This window comes from Rutidosis leptorrhynchoides, chromosome 3 (genome assembly GCF_046630445.1).
Source record: "Rutidosis leptorrhynchoides isolate AG116_Rl617_1_P2 chromosome 3, CSIRO_AGI_Rlap_v1, whole genome shotgun sequence".
Lineage (NCBI taxonomy): Eukaryota > Viridiplantae > Streptophyta > Magnoliopsida > Asterales > Asteraceae > Rutidosis > Rutidosis leptorrhynchoides.
The window spans coordinates 161,992,530-162,016,344 of record NC_092335.1 but is presented as its reverse complement, the minus strand read 5'-3'; the positions used below and the strand labels follow the sequence as shown (position 1 = coordinate 162,016,344).

The following is a 23,815-nucleotide window of genomic DNA, read 5'->3' as shown; positions in this document are numbered from 1 at the left end:
TATAATTAATAATTAGCTCATGTAATTAATAAGACAAGATTACATGCATGCTTGTGTACAATACTTGCACCATGTTGCATGCCACCCAACAAACCAACACAACTTGTACCACTACCATGGACCACACCATGCCACCACCACATGAGGCCAAATTGGTCCCCCCCACCCTTGCCTCCCCAACCGTCGGCCACCATCACCACCTCACCACCACTTTATTTTTTTTTAAGCTCATTTCATTAGCTCATTTCATTTCATTCAAACACACACACTTCTCTCTACTTTCTCACTCTAATGTTTTCTCTCTAAATTACTTGAAGAACTTGTAAGTTCTTGATTTCTTTTTCTTTCTTTTCTTACTTTAATTCATGAATCATCACCATCATGAACAAAGATTCAAGTTTTGTAACTTGAATCTTCATAATTCTTGTAAGATTCAACTTTATTTTGAAGAATCTTCAAGAACATGAAGGATTTAAGCCTTTTAGCTTTGAATCTTCATAATCTTGTTAGATCTAAGTTACTAACTTAAGATCTCTTTCATTGTGTTAAAAGATCAAAACTCATGTTTATGATCTTCATGAAATTTGTAGATCCAACACTTTACTTTATGGATCTTCAAGAAAGTTTGAAATACAAGCTTACTAGCTTGATGTTTGTAAAAAAAAGTTAGTTAAGATCAAAGTTTACCAACTTATGATCTTCTTTAATTTGTTGCACTTTAGATTTGTGACTTGTGTTTTCTTGAAACAAAAGATACAAGCTTACTAGCTTGAGATCTCATAAGTGTTGTTAGGAATCCAAGCTCTCTAGCTTAGGGTTTCATTTTTGTGTTTGATCTAAGTTGTGTAACTTATGGTCTTCTACTTTGTTTAAACAAAAGTTCATTAGCTTGTGTTCATATTACTTTACAAGATCTAAGTTTCATAACTTATGGTTGTGTAAAAGTTGAAAGTCTAAGTGTTATGACTTAGGGTTTCACTAAGAACATGAGATCTAGACATTGTAGTCTAAGGTCTTTAATATTTAGCTAAGATCTAAGTTCTATAGCTTAAGGTCTTGCTTATTTAGTTTGATTCAAAGTTTATAGCTTAATAGAACTTGTACTTGTGTTGAAACTAAGAAATTGATGTAACTTTGGTTCATCATCTTGCTCAAACTCTTAGATGAGTTGTATATTGTTTCTTAGTCTTGACTTGTGTGTTGATGGTTAAACCTTGGTTAAAGTAATGCTAAAACATCAAGAGTTGTACACTTGAAGCTTACACGCATCAAGGATGAGAACCGTGATGAGCATCAAACACCAAGAATCCCACCGGAGCACTTGTTTTCTGTTTTTCAAGGTCTGATCAGGCCCCTGGGCTCCTGGAAAAGTTGATTTCCAGATAGTAGTAGATGACTTTTCGTTTAAGACTCTCCTAAATCCGATATACGGCTTAGGATTTATAGCCTCCCGAAAGTCACTACGCCCTTGAAATGACGTGCTGAAAAATTCTGACCTACTCGCGCTTGGATCGTCGCCACGGCCAAACGACATCGAATTCGGATCTGAAAATCGGACAGCGGTAAAAGGACTCACATACGGAGCCTTGGCCACTGACCGCGCGTCATTTCAGTTTGTATAGAGGTCGTAGCAGCTGAACGAAGTCAACCTTTGTTTTGATCTCTACTCTTGATTGAAAACTTACTTTACTTTTTACGTACGATGATGATGATGATACTTAAGATTTGACTTACGTACTTTTAAACCCTTTGGGGCGATTTACTGACTTAGTAACTTTTGACTTAGGTTGACGACCTTTTGGACCAACTTACTTGCTTACTTATCCCGTATCGACATTTACTGCACTATCACTTTGAGTTATAGCTCCCTTTTTACTTCAACTATTTTTGGGACTGAGAATACATGCGCTTTTTATGTTTTACTTACTAGGCACGATTACTTAAACTTTATATATGTGTGGGTTATATAACGGCATAAACTTTCCCCTTAGCTCGGTAACGTTTAGTCATTGGTTTTTGAACCGGTGAACGCGAATCTTAGATATGGATCCATAGGGTTTGACATCCCCACTCCGGCTAGTCGCGCTAGCATTTAACGGGTGTTTAATACTTCGTAAACTTACGCACTCGCCAAGTGTACTTTTAGGGGGTGATATTTATGTTAAGTTAGTTACCAAGTGCCCACGGTTAAGCATATACTTTTCATACTGCTTTGAATACGAAATCTCGTGGCCTACATTACGTTATTGTTACAATTAAACTATAGCTCACCAACATTCATGTTGACTTTTTAAGCATGTTATTTCTCAAGTGCTTAGACGTTTGTTGCTTCCGCTGTATTAGACTCTTGGTGTTAGATTTCCGCTGCATTGCCTAGAGATGTCTCAATTATGGAACTTTTTACTTTGCATTCAAAACTTATGTTACATTTGAACAATGGCTTGTAATGACCTTTGTGTCACATACTTGTGTTAATGCTTTCTATTCGTAGAAGCACGCTATCTTTCGTAAAACGTTATCTTTTCATGAATGCAAACTTGTTTCCAAACAGTATATAGTGTTGTAACCTTGTAATGGACATGTTGTTGATGATCCGTATACATTGATTTTGTACGGGGTGTCACAAAATGGGACGCCGAAGGAGATGAGAACTCTAAGTTCTTTCATTGTCTATTAAAACAAAGAAGAAACTCCCCAATGGTTATAGGTCTTTCGATTAATGGGGAATGGGTGACTAACCCGAGACTTATTGAGGAGGAGTTTTTTGGTTTCTACCAAAATAAATTTTCTTGGGACTCGCATGTTTTTGTTTTACAGGTTATTAACCCTGATGACGTACTTCAGGAGGAGGAGAAAAATTTGATTTCTACCATTGTTATGGAAAAGGAGATCCGCGAGGCGGTGTGGGACTGCGGGAATAATAAAGCTCCCGGTCCAGACGGGTTCAATTTTGCATTCTTAAAAAATTCTGGGATATCTTTAAAGTTGATATGGTTCGTACGGTTTCTCAAGCTCTTTCGACAGGTAGAATGCCTTAGAGCGCGGGATCGGCTTTTATAACATTAATTTCGAAAGTTTTTTCTCCTTCATGTATCTTTGATTTTCAGCCAATATCGTTAATTGGAGTCATTTATAAGATTATCACCAAGACTTTGTCAAATCGTTTGGCGAAAGTTATTGATAATATTATTTGTAAAGAACAATCGGCTTTCATTAGTGGGAGACAATTTCTTGACGGCCCTTTAATTTTAAATGAGACGATGGATTGGTATAAGAGAAATAAACGAAAATTGTTGATATTCAAGTTGGATTTTGAGAAGGCTTATGATACCGTCAATTGGGATTATCTAGATTATATGTTGGACAGAATGGGGTTTGGGCATGTACGGAGAGGGTGGAATCGAATGATTCTGAATTCGTCTAGCACCTCGCTTTTAGTTAACGGGAGTCCAACTAATGAGTTTTCTATCAGACGTGGACTTCGTCAGAGAGACCAGTTGAGTCGTTTTCTATTTCTGATCGTTATGGAAGGTCTAAATTCGCTCATTAAAGAAGGTGTGCAACATGGTTTGATCAGCGCTGCTAAGTTCGATGGCCAAGGTGTCAAAGTGTCACACCTTTTCTATGCAGATGATGTTGTGTTTGTTTCGGAGTGGTGTCAACAAAGTTTGGACGGCATCATAGATATTCTAAATCGATTTTTTTGGTGTTCGGGCCTCAAGATTAATATATCTAAATCCCACATCTATGGAGTTGGGGTTTCACAAGCTGAAGTGGAAAATCTTCTAAATCATGTTGGCTGTTCTATTGGCGCGCTCCCTTTCACTTATTTAGGTCTTCCGGTTGGAGTTAAAATGAATCGAATTTCTAGTTGGAAGCCGCTTTGTGATAGATTCCACAAAAGATTATCCGAGTGGAAGTTCAATCTTCTTTCTATCGAGGGGCGTCTTACTTTAGTCAAGTCCGTTCTCGGTAGCCTGGGTATATATTACCTTTCGATTTATAAATGTCCCGAAACGGTGTTGAACGATTTGGAAGGTATTCGTGCAGTAGTTCAGAGGGCATTAAAAAGATTCATTGGGTTAGATGGGATCAAGTGTTGGCGCCTTTAGATTATGGTGGTCTTGGCATCGACAGTTTACGCACTATTAATCAAGCTTTAATCATTAAATGGGTGTGGTGTTTCGTTACTCAACCCAAATCTAAATGGGTCGAATTAATCAGGATGATGTACGGTCCAAAAGGTGGTTTAGATGGGAACAAATTCCGCGGGTCCAGCGTATGGGGATCCATTGTTAATCTTTTTTCTACATCAAAGAATGAAGGCGTTCTTCCAAGTGATGTCTTACGAGTTAAGTTGGGTAACGGTCGAAATACTCGATTTTGGTTAGACAATTGGAAAGGCAATGGTTCTTTGAAGGAGAAGTTTAATCGATTATTTCACTTAGAAACGAACAAAGAATGTTTCATTGCAGATCGTTTAGTTAATGGGGTGTGGAATTGGGAATAGATTTGGACTCATATTGGATCTAGAAACCTGAGCAGCCTTTCGACTTTAGCAATGGAACTAAGTGGCACCATTTGTAATGAAAATGATGATGCATGGGAATGGACAGTTGGCGACCAAGGTATTTTCAAAGTGAACAATACTTGCTCATATATTGACAAATTGTATGTTCATGATGCCGAGGTTAGAACAAGATGGTGCAAACTTGTGCCTCGAAAAGCTAATATTTTTGTGTGGAGAGTTATGCTCGATCGGTTGCTGATGCTCATTTCACAAACATATATTTATCTTCAAATTTTATACTTAAACATGGACTCAACTATGTGACAAGCATACGAGAAGCAATTACTCGGTAGTTGCAATTAGTAAGTTTTCCGTTTAAGGTTCGTCCCAAGAGAGCGATGAATGTTAGTTGAATCAATGAAAACTCATAATCATCCTAAGGTTTGTTTAATTGGGGGTTTGAATTTTAGATATTAAGAAAACTATTGTAATTTAAACAAAGAACTAAGAGTGATTAAGTAAATATCAATATTAAAGGCACGTACACTTGCTTAATCCACTTGAAGCATTCGGGTTGTTCTTTTGTTCACTTAAGGTCTAATTATGCTCAAACTTTGGACTAGTATCCCTACTAGATGTTATTGTGATCAAATCAATACTTGCAAATTCCCATAAGCTTATATCAATTGATCTTATTTGAATCATGCAATTATCACAAGTACTTAGCCTAGGTTAAAGTCCCCTAAAACCCTTTGGTAATCGAAATCCTTAAGAAAACCAAACTTCACTATGTTGACTAAGGACCAATTGAAAATCAATTCAAATCAAGACCCCAATCCCTTGAAAGCCCAAATTTGATTGTCTAGATCACCTAAGTGTTGAAGTACAAATTGCTTCATTAATCAAATTCCTTTGAAAGCTACACAACTCATATAATCAAAGTAAAGTCCAAAACAATCATAGCAAAGGATCTTTTGACTAATTCTAATGACAAATCACAATCATCAAGCTAATAGATTCATCTAAACATAATCATCAACATCAAAATGAACAACTCTTAGCTATCAAGATTCATAAACAAGTGTACATAATAAAATATAGCCAATCATGGCTAGAACTAGATAAATCAAGGTTGTAAAAGTCGCGAGTCGGGGACGCATCGGTCGAGACCTAAAAAGGACGCGTCGGCCGAGTCGGGGGACGCGTCGGGGACGCATCGGTCATTGACCAACGTTGACTTTATTAATAATTTCTTAAATATATATTTATATATATGTAAACTAGTTGATTATGTACCATAAATTTCTTAAATAAGAACTTGAATTTAAAAACAATCAAACTTCAAACTCAATTAATGTTATCGAGTACATAATCAGTAAGAACATAGAGAAAAGAGCGGTCAAAAATATGAAAACAAACCCTAAATTTAAAATATATCAATCTTGACGAAAATTTGACTGACTTTGACCGTCTTTGACAGACTTTGACCGAACTTTTAGCTCTGACCGTCATTTGAGTCGTTTTCAGAAAAACGGGACGGAGAACCCAAAAAAATGACGCATCGACCGACGCGTCGGTCAAGTCGGACGACTTTTACAATACTGAGATAAATACAAGCAAATAAAGTAAATCTAAACATGATTAAGCAATAAACAAGAGTAGATTGTACCAAACTTAAGAAATTACAAAAGTGCTAAATGAAGAAGATGAAGATGATGAAGAATAAGCCCTAGATCTTGATCCAATCTTCAAATCCTTGATGTAAAATGGAATGGATGATGAAAACTTGATGAAAACCTTAATAAAATAGCAATGAAACCCTAATTTTGATCAGCCACCACGAATTACTATTCAACTGAGTTATGATATATGTGAAAACCTCCATCTCTTTCTATTTATACTCTTCAAAAACTGCCCAGAATTTGTAGTGACCCGAACTTTTCCATGTTTATATATATTAAATGAAATTGATATTTACATGATTAAGTGTTTCCAACATGTTAAGCAATCAAACTTGTTAAGACTTGATTAATTGAAATAGGTTTCATATAGACAATTGACCACCCAAGTTGACCGGTGATTCACGAACGTTAAAACTTGTAAAAACTATATGATGTCATATATATGGATATATATATACATATATATATATATATATATATATATATATATATATATATATATATATATATATATATATATATATATATATATATATATATATATATATATATATATATATATATATATATAGTTAACATGATATTATGATAAGTAAACATATCATTAAGTATATTAACAATGAACTACATATGTAAAAACAAGACTACTAACTTAAGGTTTTCGAAACGAGGCATATATGTAACGATTATCGTTGTAACGACATTTAATGTATATATATCATATTAAGATATATTAATACATCATGATATCATGATAATGTAATGATTTAACATCTCATTAGATATAATAAACAATGGGTTAACAACATTTAACAAGATCGTTAACTTAAAGGTTTCAAAACAACACTTACATGTAACGACTAACGACGACTTAATGACTCAGTTAAAATGTATATACATGTAGTGTTTTAATATGTATTCATACACTTTTGAAAGACTTCAAGACACTTATCAAAGTATTTCTACTTAACAAAAATGCTTATAATTACATCCTCATTCATTTTCATCAACAATTCTACTCGTATGCACTCGTATTTGTACTCGTACAATACACAACTTGTAAATGTATTTACTATTGATATATACACTCCAATGATCAGCTATTAGCAGCCCATGTGAGTCACCTTACCATGTGGGAACCATCATTTAGCATCTAGCATGAAATATCTCACAAAATTACAAACTAATGGAGCCTATATGGAAGCCCTATATTCACGTGAATGAGAGGACTCACAAACACATTCATTTTTCAATTTTCTTGAATCAAATTACTCTCTCTCAAGTGTTATTCCATTGTTCTAAGTGTTCTTCATCATCTTCATCAAAATCTAGCTCAATCTAGTTCATAAATCCATACATAAACCAAGTTATAAAACAACTATTCAAGAACACACCAACAACACTTCCAAGTTTGCTAACTTACTTCCAATCTTGCAAATCCACTTTGAGTGATCATCCAACCTCAAGAAATCTTTCTTATTTATAGTAAGATATCTTTATAATATAAGGTAATACTCATATTCAAACTTTGATTCAATTTCTATAACTTTAAAAATCTTATTTCAAGTGGAAATCTTACTTGAACTTGTTTTCGTGTCATGATTTTGCTTCAAGAACTTTTAAGCCATCCAAGGATCCTTTGAAGCTAGATCTATTTTTCTCATTTCCAGTAGGTTTATCCACAAAACCTGAGGTAGTAATAATGTTCATAACATCATTCGATTCATATATATAAAACTACTTTATTCGAAGGTTTAAACTTGAAATCATTAGAACATAGTTTAGTTAATTCTAAACTTGTTCGCAAACAAAAGTTAATCCTTCTAACTTGACTTTTAAAATCAACTATACACATGTTCTATATCTATATGATATGCTAACTTAATGATTTAAAACCTGAAAACACGAAAAACACCGTAAAACCGGATATACGCCGTCGTAGTAACACCGCGGGCTGTTTTGGGTTAGTTAATTAAAAACTATGATAAACTTTGATTTAAAAGCTATTATTCTGGGAAAATGATTTTTCTTATGTACATGAAACTATATCCAAAAATCATGGTTAAACTCAAAGTGGAAGTATGTTTTCCAAAATGGTCATCTAGACGTCGTTCTTTCGACTGAAATGACTATCTTTACAAAAATGACTTGTAGCTTGTATTTCTGACTATAAACTTATACTTTTTCTGTTTAGATTCATAAACTTAAGTTAAATATGAAATCATAGCAACTTGAATCACTCAAAACGGATTTAAAACGAAGAAGTTATGGGTAAAACAAGATTGGATAATTTTGCTTCTTGTATCCACGTGAAAATTGGTAACAAATCTATATTAATCATATCCTAGCTAACTTATATTGTATTATACATGTATTCTAATATATTATGTAATCTTGGGATACCATAGACACGTATGCAAATGTTTTGACATATCATATCGACCCATCTATATATATTATTTGGAACAACCATAGACACTCTATATGCAGTAATGTTTGAGTTAGCTATACAGGATTGACGTTGATTCCAAAAATATATATACTTTGAGTTGTGATCTAGCCTGAGACGTGTATACACTGGGTCGTGGATTGATTCAAGATAATATATATCGATTTATTTCTGTACATCTAACTGTAGACAACTAGTTGTAGGTTACTAATGAGGACAGCTGACTTAATAAACTTATAACACTAAAACATATTAAAAATGTTGTAAATATATTTTGAACATACTTTGATATATATGTACATATTTGTTATAGGTTCGTGAATCGACCAGTGGCCAAGTCTTACTTCCCGACGAAGTAAAAATATGTGAAAGTGAGTTATAGTCCCACTTTTAAAATCTAATATTTTGGGATGAGAATACATGCAATTTTATAAATGTTTTACGAAATAGACACAAGTAAATGAAACTACATTATATGGGTGAATGATCGAAGCCGAATATGCCCCTTTTTAGCTTGGTAGCATAAGAATTTGGGAACAGACCCCCAAATTGACGCGAATCCTAAAGATAGATCTATCGAGCCCAACAAGCCCCATTCTGGAATTTGGAATGCTTTAGTACTTCGAAATTATCATGTCTGATGGGTGTCCTGGAATGATGGGGATATTCTATATGCATCTTATTAATGTCGGTTATCAGGTGTTCACCATATGAATGATTTTTATCTCTATGTATGGGATGTATATTGAAATATGAAATCTTGTGGTCTATTATTATGATTTGATAATATATAGGTTAAACCTATAACTCACCAACATTTTTGTTAACGTTTTAAGCATGTTTATTCTCGGGTGATTATTAAGAGCTTCCGCTGTTGCATACTAAAATAAGGACAAGATTTGGAGTCCATGCTTGTATGATATTGTGTAAAAACTGCATTCAAGAAACTAATTTTTGATGTAATATATTTTTATTGTAAACCATTATGTAATGGTCGTGTGTAAACGGTATATTTTAGATTATCATTATTTGATAATCTACGTAATGTTTTTTAAACCTTTATCGATAAAATAAAGGTTATGATTGTTTTAAAAATGAATGCAGTCTTTGAAAAACGTCTCATATAGAGGTCAAAACCACGCGATGTTTATAATCAATATGAACGGGACATTTTAGTTGGTATCCGAGCATTGGTTTTAGAGAACCAGAAATTTGCATTAGTGTGTCTTATCGAGTTTGTTAGGATACATTAGTGAGTCTGGACTTCGACCGTGTTTTCTTTAAAAACGATTGCTTAACACTTTTGTTGGAAATTATATATTATTAACATGTAAATATTGTGTGATATATTAACCTCTTAATGTGTTTGATATTGTGTGATAGATGTCTACCACTAGTACAAATCCCATCGACTCACCTAAGAATAATGAAGTGTCGAATATAATTTGGGAAGATTCACAAATTCCCGAAGAAGAACTGGAAGAGGAGGAACCGAATGAGGAGGAACCGGATGAGGAGGAACCGGATGAGGAAGAGGTTCCGGAGGAAGAAATATTGATACCTGTAGTTAATCATTTAAATAAAAGAAAATCCTCAACCAACGGACCAAAGTTAAAAATGGTCAATGGTGTTTCTGCCGAAGAAGCAAAATATTGGGAAGATTACCAATTTTCCGATGAATCGGATCCCGATGAGGATTCCGATGATGTTTTAGAAATTAGCTCGACCCAATTTAATATAGCAAAAGAAAGTAATAAGGGAAAAGGTGTAAAAATAGAGAAACCTGATTCCAACCCCGATGAACTTTATATGTATTGGCAACATATGTATCTCCCAAATTGTAACAATAACCCGGGAACCTCTAAACCACCAGGTTTTTCTAAACCATTGTGGAAAACGACAGCTCGTATTAGAGGAGCACCATATATCCCTAGAAAATTAGGAAAATGAACCAAGTCCGAAGAAGAAGAAACCAGTGATTCAGATTAGAGGGTTGTAATCATGTTGTGTATTGTAGTGTACTTGTACTTTTATGTTCTATGTAAAAATTGCTTGTATTGTTTGTTAATTATCTTTTACGAATCTAATCCTTGTCTATTTTACAGTATAAAAACATAAAATTGACGTTAAGGATAGACAACCAAAAATTTTAGAAGACCTACCAGGAGATATGTGATGTTAAAGCAGAGGGGTACGAAATAGTTATATTTTTATTACGAAATACTATTAAATACGATACAATTTTACACAAGTTATTTATTTATTATTAGAGTGGATATACCTAAACCTTGCTACTACACTATAAGCAGTGTACCTAATCGTACAGTAGTGTAGTTTTTAGTAAGTCCGGTTCGTCCACAGGGAACTAGCCAAGTTTAACGCTATATTTTTAAAACTATATTTGTGTGTGTGTGTGTGTGTGTGTGTGTGTATATATATATATATATATATATATATATATATATATATATATATATATATATATATATATGTAGTATTATTATTATTATTAATTATAAAAGGGGGGGTTTTTACCGTTTAATGACCGGTTTGTCGATTTTAAAACTTAAGTTACAATTAAAACCTAATGTAAAATATTAAAAATAAATATAACTTAATTTAAAGCATAAAGTAAATAACGATAATAAAATTGCGATAATTAAAAGTGCAATAAATAAAATGACAGTAATTAAAAGTTGCGATAATTAAAAAGTACATTAATTAAAAGTGCGATAAATAAAATGACAGTAAATAAAAGTGCGATAAGATATAAAATAAAGAATTATGCTTAATTAAACTTCCGTAATCATGATGTTTGACGTGTTGATTTTAATTTATTACCAATGGTTAATTGTCCTTTGTCATGGATTATTCGATATGTCCATCTGGTTTTTGTCCATAACAGTCCATCAGTCATAAATATAAAGTGCGAGTGTTCTCGTCAAATTATCCTTATACCCGAAGTCAAATATTCCAACTAATTGGGAACTTAAACTGTAGCAAGGTCTTAATACTTTGTTTAATAATTACACCAGGATATCGACTGCATGTAACCCAAGGTTTTAATACTTTGTTAACAATTACGCCAAGTGTCCTTGTACATAATTCACCCCTGTTTTAATGAGTCCATTGACTATTAATCCATTCCCGTGTCTGGTTAATTGAACGATTATTAGTATTTATAAATATCCCGCCCATCGTATCCGATCGAGTGTATATGGTTATTTATAGATACGTCAAATTGTAAATCTCTATATTAAATTAACGAACTATTATTCAGTTAAACAAATATAAAGCCCATTAATAGTCCATAGTCCAATTATCACAAGTGTCGGTCTTTTGTCCAAACCCCAATTATGGTACAAAGCCCAATTACCTCGTCTTTAATATTTAGTCCAACATCACGATTACTTCGATTTAAATAAGCATAATAATAACTTAGCTACGAGACATTAATTAAAAAAGGTTGAACATAACTTACAATGATTAATAATAGCGTAGCATTACACGGACAGAATTTTGACTTACAAACATAAAACATTCGCCACTATAACCTTATTATTATTAATCTTAAATTAAAATTAAAATTAAAATATAAATATATATATATATATATCAGAGAGTGAGAGATTGAAATTTTTGTGTATATTTTTCGTCGAGCAAACTGGCTATTTATAGGTCCTGACCCAACTTTCTGGCTCATGCGATCGCATGAGATTACTTCTTCCAGGCCATGCGATCGCATGGCCCCCTGGGACAGCTCACAAACTTTTATTTTCTTATTTGCCGACGGTTTTTAATATATAATATAATATATATATAATTTTAAGAATTAATTATATATTATATTATATTCATGTGCATAGTTGACTTGTAATTTTTAGTCCGTTGCGTCGCACGTTGAGAGTTGACTCTGGTCTCGGTTCTGGATTTTTGAACGTCCTTGCGTACAATTTAATATCTTGTACTTTGCGTTTTGCGGCTTGTACTCTTGTAACTTTTAGACGTTTCTCATCTATAAATTGAACCTCGTGGATTGTACTTTGTACTTTTTAGCGTTTTGGTCATTTGCGTCTTCAAATCATCGAATCTGTCTTTTGTCTTCACCTTTTATTATTTAAACGAATATCACTTGTAAATAGAACAATTGCAACCAAAAGCTTGTCTTTCTTGAAGGATAATGCTATGAAATATATGTTCGTTTTTAGCATTATCAAATATTCTCACACTTGAGCGTTGCTTATCCTCAAGAAATATAGAACTTGAATAAAACTTTACTAGAATCACTTCTTTATTCTTCACACTTTGTACATCAGTGATTTCTATACGGCGGTATGAACAATGATAGTAACATTGTGGTTTACAGTCCCACATGACTATGAAAATTTAGATCCTTTAGGAAATTGGATCTTTATGAAAACATTTGATCTTTTGAAAATTCAATCTAGCTTTTACCCTAGATAAGTTTTCCGGAATAACCCTTCACCGGTGTTTGCAAAATGTTTTTGTGCGTTTTATGGGTTTCAGATTTGAAAATTTTAGCTCAAAACTTTTTGTTTTGTATCACCCACTTGCTAACCTTGTATTGGGAAAGCAACACGTCCAGTATACTTGCTCCGTATATTACCTTTCGGTAAACTACCATCTGGTTTGTAAAAGAAAGCGTTGAACAAGCAACTGTTAAGGCAATGTCCCGTGACATGCTTTTGAGTATGGTCTATGTCATGTCGGATGCAATTACTATCCTTTGTAGGAGCAATAGTAAAGATCACCCTATAGTTTTTCGGTCTGGCACAAGGTCCTGTCTTCGACCATGCTATTCTACCACCATTTTTACGGTTGACACCCGATTTAGTTCAAGTGACCTAATGAATTACGGTGAATTCCTAGGATTTTACGTTCAATGGTAATGAACGCATTGAAAATAGGGTTTTCAGAAAACAAATCGGTTTGTAATTTGATCAAAATATTTTCTCGTTCAAGCTCGAGTTTAGATATCATTGAATTCCATGAGTTTGTAATTTTCAATCTTTAAAAGTCAATCTCAAGGATTGAGTAATATCAGGCTTAAAAGCTGATTTTTGATCTTTAAGGAGATTATCCTTTATGGAGATCTGATTCATTAGTCTTATAAGCTAATTTGCACGGTGCCCCCATTGTATGAGACAGATCCTCTCATGGTTAGGATAAGTCTGACCACTTGGCGACCATGTTTGATGCTGAGGTCCGTGGATTTCCAGCTGATTTTCGAGAAAACTTTTCAAGGTTTTTCGTAGACTCTACAACTGGTCTGGACGACAACTTCCTGACCTAAATCAAGAAGCGCGTGTCTTTTTCTCGGAAGACTTTACTTCCTTTTAAATTCTATTTATATTACAATAAACTGGGTAAAACTGATTAATATCGTCCAAAACAAAAGCATCTTCAATTAATTGTACAAAAATATGTAACATATGTTCTAAATAACTTGGTAAATTTTTCCCACACTTGGCTTTTATTTTCCTTTCTTTGCCTTTTTATTTTCCTCTATTCCATTTTAAATGAATTCAAGCGTTTTGAGTTGTTTCTCAATTTATGTCCTTTCCGAGGTAACAATAATTTCGGTGTTAACACCTAGTTTTATCGTTCATAAATATGCATCAACATGATTTTGAGTTAATTTAGTTGAAAATTTTGAAATTTTTTTACTAGAATTGGGTAGTCAGTATATAAGACTAGGACTGTTCTTTATTATCACAGAGCACTAGATACTAGTATTTTTAATGGTAACCAAGTGTTTTAAATTTAAAATTTCAAAAATCCGAAAGAATTTAACCCTTTCCCACACTTAAGATCTTGCAATGCCCTCATTTGCAAGAAATCAGTAAAAATTTAAATTATTGAGGGTGATTAGCGTAGAAAAATGATTAAATTTTACCTAAGTTTCCAAACATATTGTTGTTTATGTTGAATGATAAATGGGGCACATCATTTGTTCATTCCGTCTGTTGTTTCATCACACTTGTTTTTCGTGTTGTCGTCAAAATTAATAGCTTTTGCTGAACTTAATGCCACTCTTTGAAAGTTCGCTGTTTTACCCTGTTGCGTACAATTGACAATATACATACATACAAATAATAACATGCATGGTAATTTGAAATGTGACTTAACATCTCACTTTCAAATTATAAATACGAAATATTAGTAACAAAATAAGAAAAATGTTAAAAATTACATAAAAGTATCACAATATTATATGTTTTAAACATAAGTAAATAAAAATAATAAAAGATAAAAATCACCAACGGGAACTGTATCAATCTGGATAGGGGTTCCAGTTCATGTCGTCGGTCGGGTTCCACGGTTGGTTATAGGTGTACCGATAGGCTTGGTTGGGGTCGTAGAGAGTAAATGGTGCTCGCATATCGGGCTGGTGTGGCGGATAGTAAGCAGGTCGGGTCGGTACGTAGTTATTTGGTACCTGAGGTGATAGCTGGCTCATGATCTGATGCTGATGATAGTACCATCTATCATGCTGTCATTGCCTGGAATGCTCGTACACATTCTCGGCGTGCCACTGCTCGTACTGACTATGTCTAGCCTCGTTTGTCATTTCTACCTCATCTATACGCTGGTAAACGTCAGTAACAGTGTAGTGACCCGAACTTTTCCGAACCTTTCTATGATTATATGTTTAATGAAAACTATATTTACATGATTAAATGTTTCCAACATGTTAAGCAATCAAACTTGTTAAGACTTGGTTAATTGAAACGGAAATTTTGTAAACGTCTGATTACCCAGTTTGACCAATGATTCACGAACGCTATAAGTTGTATATGACATGATGATACATAAATGAATAATTATATGTTTAACATGATATAATAATCATCAAGTATCTCATTAAAAATAGTAACAATAAGTTATATACTTAAAAAGGAGACTATTGACGTATGAAACTCGAAACGATACATATAACGATTATCGTTATAACCACGTCTTACTAAATATATATGAAGCATATTAATACATTGTTATATTATATATAACATGATAATATGATAATTAAATATATCATTAAGTGTATTAACAATGAACTACATAAGTAAAAACAAGACTACTAACTTAAGGATTTCGAAACGAGACATATATGTAACGATTATCGTTGTAACGATATTTAAATGTATATATCATATTAAGATATATTAATATATCATAATATCATGATAATATAATAATTTAAAATCTCATTTGATATTATAAACTATGGGTTAACAACATTTAATAAGATCGTTAACCTAAAGGTCTCAAAACAACACTTACATGTAACGACTAACGATGACTTAACGACTCAGTTAAAATGTATATACATGTAGTGTTTTAATATGTATTCATACACTTTTTAAAGACTTCAAGACACTTATCAAAATACTTCTACTTAACAAAAATGCTTACAATTACATCCTCGTTCAGTTTCATCAACAATTCTACTCGTATGCACCCGTATTCGTACTCGTACAATACACAGCTTTTAGATGTATGTACTATTGGTATATACACTCCAATGATCAGCCCTTAGCAGCCCATGTGAGTCACCTAACACATGTGGGAACCATCATTTGGCAACTAGCATGAAATATCTCATAAAATTACAAAAATATGAGTAATCATTCATGACTTATTTACATGAAAACAAAATTACATATCCTTTATATCTAATCCATACACCAACGACCAAAAACACCTACAAACACTTTCATTCTTCAATTTTCTTCATCTAATTGATCTCTCTCAAGTTCTAACTTCAAGTTCTAAGTGTTCTTCATAAATTCTACAAGTTCTAGTTACATAAAATCAAGAATACTTCTAAGTTTGCTAGCTTACTTCCAATCTTGTAAGGTGATCATCCAACCTCAAGAAATCTTTGTTTCTTACAGTAGCATATCATTCTAATACAAGGTAATAATCATATTCAAACTTTGGTTCAATTTCTATAACTATAACAATCTTATTTCAAGTGATGATCTTACTTGAACTTGTTTTCGTGTCATGATTCTGCTTCAAGAACTTCGAGCCATCCAAGGATCCGCTGAAGCTAGATCCATTTTTTTCTTTTCCAGTAGGTTTATCCAAGGAACTTAAGGTAGTAATGATGTTCATAACATCATTCGATTTATACATAAAAAGCTATCATATTCGAAGTGGTAAACTTGTAATCACTAGAACATAGTTTAGTTAATTCTAAACTTGTTCGCAAATAAAGTTAATCCTTCTAACTACACTTTTAAAATCAACTATACACATGATATATATCTATATGATATGCTAACTTAATGATTTAAAACCCGGAAACACGATAAACACCATAAAACCAAATTTACGCCGTCGTAGTTACAACCGGGGGCTGTTTTGGTTTGGATAATTAAAAACTATGAAAAACTTTGATTTAAAAGCTATACTTCTAGGAAAATAATTTTTCTTATGAACATGAAACCATATCCAAAAATCATGGTTAAACTCAAAGTGAAAGTATATTTTTCAAAACAGTCATCAAGATGTCGTTCTTTCGACGGAAATGACTACCTCTTTCAAAAACGACTTGTAACTTGTATTTCTGACTATAAACCTATACCTTTTCTGTTTAGTTTCATAAAGTCAAGTTCAATACGAAACCGTGGCCGCTTAAATAACTTAAAACGGATTAGAAACGAAGAAATGGCGAGCAAAACAAAATTGGTAAAAACTACTCATTTTAGCTACGTGAAAATTGGTAACAAATCTATTTCAACCATAACTTAATCAACTTGTATTGTATATTATGTAATCTTGAGATGCCATAGACACGTATACAATGTTTCGATCTATCATGTCATCACATCTATATATATTTCGGAACAACCATAGACACTCTATATGTGAATGTTGGAGTTACCTATACAGGGTTGAGGTTGATTCCAAAATATATATAGTTTGAGTTGTGATCAATACTGAGATATGCATATTGATTTATTTTCTGTACATCTAACTGTGGACAACTAGTTGTAGGTTACTAACGAGGACAGCTGACTTAATAAACTTAAAACATCAAAATGTATTAAAAGTGTTGTAAATATATTTTGAACATACTTTGATATATATGTACATATTTGTTATAGGTTCGTGAATCGACCAGTGGCCAAGTCTTACTTCCCGACGAAGTAAAAAATCTGTGAAAGTGAGTTATAGTCTCACTTTTAAAATCTAATATTTTTGGGATGAGAATACATGCAGGTTTTATAAATGATTTACAAAATAGACACAAGTACGTGAAACTACATTCTATGGTTGAATTATCGAAATCGAATATGCCCCTTTTTATTAAGTCTGGTAATCTAAGAATTAGGGAACAGACACCCTAATTGACGTGAATCCTAAAGATAGATCTATTGGGCCTAACAAACCCCATCCAAAATACCGGATGCTTTAGTACTTCGAAATTTATATCATATTCGAAGGGTGTCCCGGAATGATGGGAATATTCTTATATATGCATCTTGTTAATGTCGGTTACCAGGTATTCACCATATGAATGATTTTTATCTCTATGTATGGGATGTGTATTGAAATATGAAATCTTGTGGTCTATTATTATGATTTGATAATATATAGGTTAAACCTATAACTCACCAACATTTTTGTTGAAGTTTTAAGCATGTTTATTCTCAGGTGATTATTAAGAGCTTCCGCTGTCGCATACTTAAATAAGGACGAGATTTGGAGTCCATGCTTATATGATATTGTGTAAAAACTGCATTCAAGAAACTTATTTCGTTGTAACATATTTGTATTGTAAACCATTATGTAATGGTCGTGTGTAAACAGGATATTTTAGATTATCATTATTTGATAATCTACGTAAAGCTTTTTAAACCTTTATTGATGAAATAAAGGTTATGGTTTGTTTAAAAATGAATGCAGTCTTTGAAAAACGTCTCATATAGAGGTCAAAACCTCGCAACGAAATCAATTAATATGGAACGTTTTTAATCAATAAGAACGGGACATTTCAGTTGGTATCCGAGCGTTGGTCTTAGAGAACCAGAATTTTGCATTAGTGTGTCTTATCGAGTTTGTTAGGATGCATTAGTGAGTCTGGACTTCGACCGTGTTTACTTGAAAAATGATTGCTTAACAAATTTTGTTGGAAACTATATATTTTTAACATGTGAATATTATGTGATATATTAATCTCTTAACGTGTTTGATATTATGTGATAGATGTCTACCTCTAGAACAAGTCCCATTGACTCACCTAATAATAATGAAGAGTCAAATGTAAATTGGAATGATTCGTGGACTGATTCACAAGTTCCCGAAGAGGAACCGGAAGAAGAGTCGAAACCGGAAGAAGAATCGGAACCAGAAGAAGAAATAGAATCAGTGGAGGAAATAATAAAACGGTTAAGTAGAAGAAAATCCTCAACCAACCGACCAAAGTTAATTATGGTCAATGGTGTTTCCGCCAAGGAAGCAAAGTATTGGGAGGATTACCAATTCTCCGATGAATCGGATCCCGACAAGGATTCCGATGATGTTATAGAAATTACCCCAACACAATTTAATAAGGCAAAAGAGAACAATAAGGGAAAGGGCATAAAAATAGAGAAATTTGATTCCAAACCTGATGAACTTTATATGTATCGTCAACACCCGTATTTCTTAAGTTGTGACAATAACCCGGGAACCTCTAAACCACCAGGTTTTTCTAAACCAATGTGGAAAACGACGGGTCGTATTAGGGGAACATCATATATCCCTAGAAACTTGGCAAAACGAACCAAAATCGAAGAAGAAGAAACGAGCGAGTCGGAATAAGATAGTTGTATTCGTGTGGTGTAATATATGTAATATAGTGTGCTTATGCTTTATGATATATGTAAAAATTTCTTGTATTAATAAGTAATTTTTTTTTATAAATCTAACTCTTGTCTATTTTACAGTATAAAAACACAAAATGGATAGACAACCCAATATTTTAAGAGACCTACCCGGAGACATGATTGATGAAATCTTGTCTAGAGTCGGTCAGAATTCCTCGGTCACATAGTGAACAAAGAAGGTATCCAGGTGGACCCGGCAAAGATCGAAATCGTTGAAAAGTGGGAAATCCTAAAAACTCCGAAGCATATACGTCAATTTTTAGGATTGGCTGGTTACTACAGAAGATTCATCCAAGATTTCTCCAAAATAGCAAAACCCTTGACTGCATTAACGCATAAAGGGAAGAAATTTTAATGGAAGGATGAACAAGAGAAGGCGTTTCAGTTATTGAAGAAAAAGCTAACTACGGCACCTATATTATCATTGTCTGAAGGGAATGATGATTTTGTGATTTATTGTGACGCATCAAAGCAAGGTCTCGGTTGTGTATTAATGCAACGAACGAAGGTGATTGCTTATGCGTCTAGACAATTGAAGATTCACGAGCAAAATTAGACGACTCACGATTTGGAATTGGTGCTGTTGTTTTTGCATTAAAGACTTAGAGGCATTATTTATATGGGGTCAAAAGTATTATATATACTGACCACAAAAGTGTCCAACATATATTTAATCAGAAGCAACTGAATATGAGGCAGCGTAGGTGGATTGAATTGTTGAATGATTACGACTTTGAGATTCGTTACCACCCGGGGAAGGCAAATGTGGTAGCCGACGCCTTGAGCAGGAAGGACAGAGAACCCATTCGAGTAAAATCTATGAATATAATGATTCACAATAACCTTACTACTCAAATAAAGGAGGCACAACAAGGAGTTTTAAAAGAGGGAAATTTAAAGGAGGAAATACCCAAAGGATCGGAGAAGCATCTTAATATTCGAGAAGTCGGAACCCGGTATAGGGACCCCCTTGATCCCTGTTCCCTACACACCATCAGTGGACCTCCTTGATCCCTATCTACGCCTAAATACTCTCCAATGAGAGTAACAAAAATACCCCCTCCTATTATTCCCACGTCCTGTATTCCTTCCACCATTTTGGACAGATAAAAACCAACACAGTAGGGAATATTAACAAAGCTTCTAGTGTTTCGAATACATTTAAGGTAAAATAAATCGTGTAGAGTCATTTTCTCCTTGTTGTTACCTCTTTGTGTAATCGAATGAGCTAAAAATATATCTATAATACGAAGCTCTGCTTTGTTAATATCTAAATAGGAGTGTCTTCCTCCCCGCGTAAAAATATTATAATTTGACATACGCCTCCAGACGGAGTCCGCGTCAAAATTCCTATCTACCCTTTCACCATGATAAATCAAATTTATACAATCAGGTAGTAGTAATTCAGAAGGAGTGTAAATCTATAAAGCCCTGACCATGTCCATCATGGACATCCTATACATCCTATGGCCAAGTAAAAATCTAAGAAAATTTCTATCGTCTAACCTAACTACATCCGTATCAAGTGATATAGTACTCATAAGCTCAACACACCATTCCTTATATACAGGCCTACGAATGGTGAATAAACGTTCCCAATCGGGAAAAGAAGAGTTCCCATGCCTTTGGATCAGATGCTGCCTAACTGAGTTAGCTAGCTGGACCCTTTCCAAAGGCTCCTAATCAATTACCCTCGGTACTTCCACATTTTTCGTTACCAGTTTATATTTGTTACTTTGGTACGTCGGGTAATCTCTCCAACTTCAATCAAATCTCAAATTGGGATGCAAAAGCTCTTCATGAATCGTTGGGTGTTCTATTATTGGATGAATCGAAAATTGTACGTAGGCATTAGCATATTCTTATTGCGGATCATAATATGGTATGTGTTGATCATTATGATATTGTTGTTCTTGTTGTTGTTCCTGTTCAGGTTCTGGTTCATATTGTGGCTCATATTGCATTTCTGGCTGTGGTTCGTTTTCAGGTTGTCTGGATGATGATGCACCGCCAGATTCGGTATATTTCTGCAAAACACATTAAACACAAAATTTGTGCATCCAAATATGCATTAGTGTTAGCAAAATAACAAATTAAAATAATTACAATAACATGTTTAATCCATATTAAACTTATACTCATTTTCATATTTTTATCAATTCTACACATTTTCAAATAAGCATATATGAAAATGTTTACAAAGTTCATAAGCATTCAACTCAAATAACATGTTAAAATAACCATTACTAGCAATTAAACAAGTTTCAAATGGCATTTACATCAATTTAATCAAGTTCATGAATTTTAGACTTAAAAAGTCCACTTTAATTCTCAAAAATCATGTTTAAGATCAAAGTTTGGATCATTTAGCTACCTAAACATGCTACACTACTTAATTTAGCAATAATTCATGACAAAAATCGGTCATAACTTGTTTATATCAAAAAGTCCCAAATTGCTCAAGAACACAAACCCTAGATTTCTAAAAATTTTGAAGTTTTTGGCTTCAAATTATGTTAAATAGCATCAATCTAGGTTATACATTTATAATATACTAAAAATTTAACTCTAATTACACTAGAAATTAACAAAATTAAATTAGGTAAAATTTAGCTCAAGAACACTAAAATTTGAATTTAAAGAGTTTTAGGGGTAAAATCTTTACCTTCTTGCTTCCCCATCTGAAGAAAGGCATAATTATAGCGGATTATTGTGAGAAATTTGGTGAATTTTGGTGAAAAATTGATGATTTTAGGGGTGATTTTGGAGTGTGTTCGTGTATGTGTATGTGTGTGAAGTGAGAGGCAGAACTGCTCGTGGCCTTTATGTTTCTGACCAGTTTTATGGTTCCATGCGATCGCATGGCTGGACAGTTCAAACCCCATGCGATCGCATGGGCTTATTTATTTTTTTCTTTTTTTTTTATAAAAACCTTTAACTAATAAAACATAAATTAATAATTTTTAAAAATTTGTTTCTTTTAAGAATGAGGGCGTTTCGGATAGTTTTCCTAGTCCGTCTGTCGACAAAATTTTAAAATTTGTCACTTTTTAAGCGTCGTTTTAAAAGCAAAGATTTTTTGGTTTTTTTTTTTGAACATACTTTAAATCAATAAGATTAAAAATAATGATAATAAAAGTTCTCGTCCCGCTCTCGAGTACAACAATTTCGGTTCAACGACCTAGTCTTCAACTCACGACGAATTTTAAATATCAAATTTTTAATTTAATGAAATAAAGTAAATTTTTGTTTTAAAATTCACACCAAACTTAAATTTAAAATGCATAAAATTAAAAATTCATATAAATATCATTAATATTTTTATACATTAATTTTACAAACTTATATTAAAAATATTAATTTTTAAAATATTTAAAAACTTAAATATATTGATTTTAAAAATTTACATTAATAATTTAATATTTATATATTAATTTTAAAAAACAAGGTAAAAATTAAAATGAAAAAATCTTTTTGGTCTTTTATTCCACTTTAATCAATCAAATATTATCAAAGATATACGCCCCTCTTTTGGGTAAAGTAATTTCGGCTATTTTACCTAGTTTTACTCTTGACGAATTTTTGAAATATTTTGGGTTGATTGATTAAAGATATTTATACCTTATGAATAAACGGTAAATTTTGCAGTGATGTAATAAATTTTTGTATGATATCAATAATTTCGGTTTCGCATACCTAATTTTATTGAATACCAATTTAGTACTTTATAGCGAACGATTCAGCGTTTATTATCAAAAGGTTAAAAGCAATAAAAATAAAAATAAATAAAAACTGTACATACTTACCTGTGAGATAAAATTCTCAGAGACCTGCTTTAGCTGACTCATAGGTGAGTCGTGTGATTTGATTTTCCATAGCTACATAAGCGTAACCTCGATTCTTCAATAACTTTTCTTCTAAACATATGAACGGTCCTTCTCTGCATAGAGTAACAAATTTGGTATTTGAATATGTTTGATTGTTTGAACATTTACCTTCGTGTGACCATTTTCCGCATTTATGACATCTTTCAAGGTGTCGTGCTCTTCTTTTTATTGCAGATTTTGATTTTCCTTTACCAAAATGTATCTTATGATAATCTTTCCTGAGTTCTTTCCTCACTTCGTCCATTTTGCTTCTTATGAATGATACCAGTTCACTTGGAAAGATGTTATTATTACGTTTAGTAATCATAGCGTGTAGTAGTAGACCATGGTTCAGATCACAGGAATTCTTTATCTCGTAAAATCTAAAAAAAATAAAAATTCAGAAT

The 23,815-nt window shown here is 33.0% G+C and overlaps 1 protein-coding gene across 1 annotated transcript in view; it reads left to right on the top strand.

Moving 5' to 3' along the window:
* Positions 1-4,561: 4,561 nt before the first annotated feature.
* LOC139900547 (uncharacterized) overlaps positions 4,562-23,815 on the top strand; it is a 54,610-nt gene continuing 35,356 nt past the window's right edge. The window contains exon 1 of the mRNA XM_071883313.1: positions 4,562-4,628. Within this exon, the coding sequence (XP_071739414.1) occupies positions 4,562-4,628 (67 nt within the window). The remainder of the gene's footprint in view (positions 4,629-23,815) is intronic.